Source organism: Lygodium microphyllum, chromosome 2 (assembly GCF_053477565.2).
Source record: "Lygodium microphyllum isolate KBCC chromosome 2, Lygodium_microphyllum_v1.1.10, whole genome shotgun sequence".
In the NCBI taxonomy this organism is placed as follows: Eukaryota; Viridiplantae; Streptophyta; class Polypodiopsida; order Schizaeales; family Lygodiaceae; genus Lygodium; species Lygodium microphyllum.
Window position 1 is genome coordinate 112,668,937 of NC_141136.1, and position 6,939 is coordinate 112,675,875.

The 6,939-nt window shown below is 42.8% G+C and overlaps 1 protein-coding gene across 1 annotated transcript; it reads left to right on the top strand.

Annotated features, from left to right (window-relative positions):
- The first annotated feature begins 2,437 nt into the window (after nt 1-2,437).
- On the top strand, nt 2,438-4,858 carry LOC148040198 (uncharacterized). The gene is made up of 4 exons (XM_087697528.1): nt 2,438-2,644; nt 2,728-2,958; nt 3,391-3,606; nt 3,986-4,858. Exons 1-4 carry the CDS (start codon nt 2,642-2,644, stop codon nt 4,442-4,444), a joined length of 909 nt encoding a protein of 302 aa, XP_087553654.1. The 5' UTR covers nt 2,438-2,641; the 3' UTR covers nt 4,445-4,858.
- Nucleotides 4,859-6,939: the final 2,081 nt, after the last annotated feature.

Sequence of the window (6,939 nt, forward strand, 5' to 3'; positions counted from 1 at the left end):
AGAACTCCAGTGGACTTGTTTGTCACGTTCTCAATAGTCTTTGCAATGACAATGTAATCATGGAGGACGATTCACATAATAAAAACCTTAGTTCGTTTCTCAAAATGACTTAAAAGAACCTGACATGTGCCTCCAATGTCAAGATCAAGTTGTATTTCTAGGGTAGAACTCTAATGGACTTGTTTGTCAACTTCTCAATAGACATTGCAACAATCACCATGTACTCATGGAGTAATAAAAACGTCAGGTGGTTTCTCTTGTACAAAAGGGCATGGAACAAACTCTTGGGTGGGTTCAATTGCAAGGAAGCTTGAAAGGTTTCAACTTTTCTTAATTGACTAGTGTTTGATGTTTTTGATGCTTGCTCAAAGAGTGTGTAAGGCTTGTCACTATCGAATGGAATTCATTATCTAGTTCATATGTAGGTGTAAAAGGTCTATCAACTCTCATCTGTATGGACCTTATTAGAAACACGCACTAACATTCATAGTTGCTTTAGAGTTAGAAACAATGCAAGTTGCTAGAGACACTAGTCATTAAAGGTGATAGGGAAAGGGAGCTACATGGCAAGCATCACATGACTTGAGCTTGAAAACTTTCGAGGGGCTTTGTGAATTGTTTCTATTCATTGTTGGCCTTGAGGTGGTTTACTATGTGGTGAGTCATAAAAATCGGAAAGAAAATCTCCCATGGGTGACATAAACCTCTAATTTTTTTGGAGAGAAGTCATTTTGTTAGCCTAGAGGAAAAAAACATTTTTTGAATGCATGTATTGTATAAAATAATAAGAAGGAATCTACATAGGGCAAACCCAACTTTAGTAGGCCAGGAAGCTTGAGTATACTATAGACTCCATTTTAGCCTTCTAGATTGTTTTCTCCTAATCTAGTTGTGTGAGTTTTCGAGTGTGCAAGATGGAAAAACAATAAATTGGTTCCTGAACGTACTATCCCACTCTCAATAACACAAGCCTCCTATTTTGTTGCATGCTAGGAATGTGTATGCCTTTGGCAATTGATCTCGTCCATTATCTTGGCAATGGAACCGTATAATTTGGCACAAACTCTCAATGATAGGATATTGGACAAACTATTATCTTTTAAGAGTTTGAATGCTTAATGACACAACTCTCTCTCACATAGATTTTGTCACACCCTTTCTTGTAATATGATGAGATGGATTACTATCAAATAAAGAAGAGAGTAAAAAGTATTTGTAGCGTAGTCTTATGCCAATAGGCTAAACATTTTTAGAAAAATCTTGAAGATCCAATGGGTATTCTTGAGTGGAATGAGTGCTATCCTATGTTTATAATAAAGTAGTTCCATACATTCGTTAGGAGGTTTTCTATGGTCTATCCCAAAAATATACTCATTTATTTTCCTCAAAGATTAATGGACCTAGCTCTAGTTCCTTTGTACAAATACTTGTATCTCCCAACCCCACCACCCCCCCAAAATAAAAAATAAAAAAATCCAAACTACCAAATTCCTAGTCTTCTTGGAAGATCCATAAATTCACATTCGAATTCCCAGTCTTATGTGAAGATCCATAAATTCATCTTCGATAGGAAGTTTCTTTGAGTGCTCTAGAGCTTTCTGTAGGCAAAATCGAGGTGCACTTGTGGCTTTGGAGAAGGAGATAGTGACATAGTAAACCCTCTAAGAAGAGTAAATATCCAAATATAATGCCTTTAAATCTGGAAGCTTGATGCCTAAAATATCTACAAACTTTACGGTTTTTGCTGGACATGTGTTCCATGCACTCGTGAAGAAAGGTCTTAGAAAATCTTGCATTGTGTGCTGGGAGATGTAAAGGGAATTATTGCCAGGCACATACGAAAAAGGGGAGGAGAAGAGCACTTAAAAAAAGCGCCTCGCTGAAGGGTTGATGTGAACAGTGGCTTCAAATTACCCCTCCCCTTTCTTTTCTCCTTCCTTGCGGCTGTGGCAGCAGTCCATATTATGGGCGTGCGATGTGACGACACGACCGAAGAAACGCTAACACGTCAGCGGATTGGATTACAGGCTCCGGATCCAGTCAACGGCACGGGCCCCACGCCTCTTGGGCCCCGGCTGACCTGTAACGATGACGTGTATCCGATGCACCGCGTGACGAGGCAAAAGGAGTTTGGGTCCTCGCGGGAGACCGGAGGCGAGGGCGCTGGGATGACGAGGACGAATGGGAGGGCGGCACGTGGGAGAGGAGGGAGAAAAAGCAGCCCTGTCTGGGACGTGTTCACACCGGGGGGGGCGGGGCAACAAGTGGGCGGGGGGAGTACCCGGGTCTACGTTGTTTGGTGGACTAAAGGCGCGAGGCGGTGAAGAAAAATTCGAGAGGGGGAAAGGAAAGGAAGGGGCGAACACATAAATACATAAATCAATTAATTAAAAAATAAATAAAGGATTAAGGAGAGGAAGACTCTCTCTCTCTCTCTCTCTCTCTCTCTCTGTCTCTGTTATTGGGTTCTCTTAGAAAGGCGGAGGGCGGCTTCCCTATTCACACACACACACACTCTCTCTCTCTCTCAAAAGACTCTGTGTGCCTCTCTCCCCCTCATTTGTCTGCCTCACCCTTCTCTGCAGAAGAAGACGACTCTCTCAGACCACTCTTCTCTTCGATTGCTGCAAACCCTTCCATCATGGTAAGTATCCCCTCCCCCCTCTCTCCTTCTCTGTATCTGGTTCTTTCCCTCTCGCTTACCCTCTCCCTCCTCTGTTCCCGCAGGTTGGCCCCCTCTGGTTCCTCGACGACGACCATTACCCCCATTCCCAGCTCCCCCACGACCAAATTGGTCCCCCATGGCTCCACCACCTCCTCCGCACCAAGTTCTTCCTTCCTTGCTCTGCTCACGGTGACATAGCCAAGAACGAATGCAATCAATACTGTCTCGATTGCATGGGCCGAGCTCTCTGCGTCTCATGCCTGCACAAGCACAGGGATCATCACGTAGTACAGGTAGGGCAAAATGCAGCTGTGTACGTATACATATTGCTGATAGTAACTGTCTTCAGATTAATGCATTGGATTAATTGTCAATGTCGTCAGATTATTGGCGGAGTAGTGGTTAATGCCTTCACATTAATGGATTGGGGTAGTGGTTACTGTGTTCAAAATTAATGGATTGGACTAATGTGTTTGCTTACATAATGTGCTAAGAACTGACCTGCTCTCTGAAATGATGCCTGAATAATCTTCACATCTTCACATTTTCCTTAATTTGTTAAATTTGAGATGCTTATAATATTTTGACGTTTGGCATAATATGTTACTTCTGACATGTTCACTCCTCTGCATTCTGAAGATTATAATATCCTAAGATATCAGACTTGTCATGTTCAGTTGGTTTGAGTTTTGCTGACACATTCCAGCTATGTGGACAATGTGCAGATACGGAGGTCATCGTACCATGATGTAATAAGGGTGTCGGAAATCCAGAAGCTGGTGGATTTGACAGGCATCCAGAGCTATGTCATCAACAGCGCGCGCGTGGTCTTCATCAACGGACGGCCGCAAGCACGTCAAGGGAAAGGCGTCACTAACAACTGCGAAATTTGTGACAGGAGCCTGCTGGATTCTTTCCGCTTTTGTTCTCTTGGATGCAAGGTCAGCTCTCTCTTCCTGTCCCAGCTAAATTTCCTGTTTGAGGCAACACCATGTTTGTAGTCGGTGCATTGGATTAATATCTCGTCTCAGTAACCAGAATTTCTAATTGCCTACGTACGTGCATTGATTCAGCAATTCATTCCAAAACAATTTCAATAATCAAGAGAGTTCCAATTATGGGTGTTTAGGACCTGGAATCACTGAAAGCTTTTCTATCTTTCACATAAATCAGTGCTCCTTAGCCAAGTAGTTGGCTGTTCAAACTGCTCCCTTCTTTTGTCTAATCCTGTACCCCATAATATCACTCAAAGTAACTCTTCTGTTGGTCTGACTTTGTGCCTAAACTAATCCCCCTCCTTCTGTGCTGAAATGACGGCAGCTTGCAGGAATCAGATTGTTCCACCCAGAGATGACTTTCCTCGTGCACCCCAAATCAAATCAACAAGGAGCGGCCAGGGGTTCTGATACAGAGGAAGAGTTAGCATTCTCAATCAAGAGCAATATCAACAGCAGGAAGAAGAAAAGCAAGAGTCAATCAGGGATAGAGATGGAGATGGAGAATACAGAGCCAGCTCAGTTTTTCAGTAGTAGAATGCAATCATCAATGTGGGAGCATGGCTCACATGATGATGATGAGGAGGAGGATAATGCAGATAACTACAATCACACTAGTACTACATTAATGTATCCCTCCAAATTAGATGGCAACCACAATGTACTGAGCGGCATTAATCAAAACAGTTTCTCGCCACCGACACCACCCCCAACATTGACACAGATGAGAAGGAGCCCGAAGAGGAGAAAGGGGACTCCTCACAGAGCTCCCATGGGTGTCTAAATGCTAGTTTTAGAGCAAGAAAGACTAGTAGCAATAGCACAATGTAGTGTAGTATGTGTATATTATCTTTTGTACTGATACTTGAACTCTATATGATGCTCACGACGGTGATGATACTACATATTTATCAACGCTCCGGTATCAAGACTACCGTGGAGTGGATGATTTACTAGTTATCTAGATAGGTACAGGAATGTGAATACTAATACACACAAAACTATAGCCGCAAGTTTTAGCTGAGACTTCTGCCTGTCCCTTGTATCAAGAAGGGATGACATCCTGGCTCTCCCGTATCTCTGTACACTAGTTAAAACTACTCTTATGTGCCAAGTAGGCTAAACAACTTGCTACCTTCTGTAAAACGCCTCTCACTTCAATCAATGTTGTAAAGCACAATGATTACTATGTGGATTATGTCCCAGTCTAAACCAATTAACCAGTGCTACATTCTGCTGTTTTGTCTTTCTGTACTCCGTCTGGACCTTCGATGCGCATAATATGGTATATGAAATACTTTGTGTGGCTGAAAACAGAACAATTTGCCAGCATTGAGCCCAGTCATGAGTGGGAGGGACTATAAGGATTCATCGTTACTGTGGATCTATAAATAAAACACATTCAGGAGTCTCAATACTTGGAGGTTAGAAGAGGGGTGTTCTTTTTGTTGCCGCCATTTAAGGCATTTTCCCATTTTGGACAAATTTTAAGCTGTCTTTCTTAGGTTTGCCCCCATCTCCAGCTTAGAGACTGGGGTCTCTTCATCTTAGGCAACATTGCTAGAAATGCTAGACTTTCAATGTAAAGGGATCCATGAAGCCTCAATTTTCTTTTGAGCAGAGATCGGAAGGGTACATCCTTATTTTTTGAAGGGTGATCTAAAACCTGCCCTTGACCTAGTCTTGTTAGGCAACAACAAATGGTTTGGATTGGAAGTCAAGGGAGGAAGGTACTAGGAGCCTCTGCATTTTGGGCAGCAGAAGGTGTGAATTCAACTCAATGAAGAAGACAGATTTTCCCCATCTGATGAACAAACCAACAGTTGCCAATCTCTTGAACAAATCAGAGGGCACAGAGGAACTACAGTAACTGTCTGCAGATACAGGGGATTTCTGGCACATGGCAACAGGCCCTAGAGAAACTGCCCCTTATCAATTATATAAAAGAATGCAGAGTTTGAAGGGGTCCAGGTATCCAATAATTAAAAGAAGATATTACCACTATAGCAAGGAACAAGAATGGCCCCTATGGTGGGGACATTCCCAATTTTGTCATGTTTTCCGTGTCCTCCGCACTGCCTCACATCATCTGCAGTGCTTCTGGGGCTCCAATTGGATAGAGAATAACCAAAAATATTTTGCCTCGCATTATCTACACATCATACCTGACTGACTAAGGCATCCAATTTTGAGTGTGAACAAAACCACGAAAGGGAAAGCCATGGATGCCTCTCTCTCTCTCTTTGTGGAATCAAAATTCACACACTGTGAAATGATTGCGCTGTTTTTGTCCCTTTTGGGTTAAAACAAGACTAGAGAAGGGAAAGCTATGGATGCCCCCTCTGCAATGCCCTTGTCATCAAACGATACAACTCACATACTGTGATACGATTGAGGTTTTGCTCTTTTGTTTTTCTTGTATTGGGTTGGGTTATCGTAGTGCTCCCGAGTCCTGCTCATATTTGCTCCAATCTCTCTTATACACTGCTTGTTCCTCTCTCAATCATGGCCGCCCTTTATGCCAAGCTATAATATTTTATATAAGAGCTCACCTTGAAGTCGGCAACTTTGCCCCGAAAGGCTTTGCTTTCTAATAAACCCATCAATGATCATCATAATCCAGAGTCAATCTTGACCCTTGAGAATGCACAAATCACATGACGTTACATCATCACCTCGGGAGGCACTAAAGGATGACCTATCAGAAAAAGCTTGCATTATAGACAAGCTGGGGCATATGCCCCACGTCATGAAAGGGATAATCACACCTTTATGTGAAATCTACCACCAAGTTCCGGGTATATACTATTTGCATCGGTACGAAGCCATACCAGATGGACGATAATGCACAAGTGCAAACTTTACGTGATATCGTCCTTTTTACCTTTTCTTATTTCCAATTTGGGGGGGATGGGTGGGGCGGTCTAGTCAATCCCACCACAATCACATACAGACCATCAACCATAAGACAGGTAAAAAGAATTTATGAGATATCATCAGTCCAGTTGCCCTTTGTGCCTCTTCTTGGTAAGCTTCTGCCCCGCCCCCCCCCCAACACACACACACACTTCCACTTTGACAATGACAAGTCGTTTATGATTAGATGTTATGATTCACACATTCAACAAGTCATTTGATGTCGATTAGAAACCACACAATCCCTCTTACCATGCCCCATACCAGGGGAAGGTTGGGATACACTTAGGGAACTCTAAATAATAGAAGGTTGTACAGACAGACACACACCATTTGATCATTTGTAAGTGCCCCTCCTTTTTG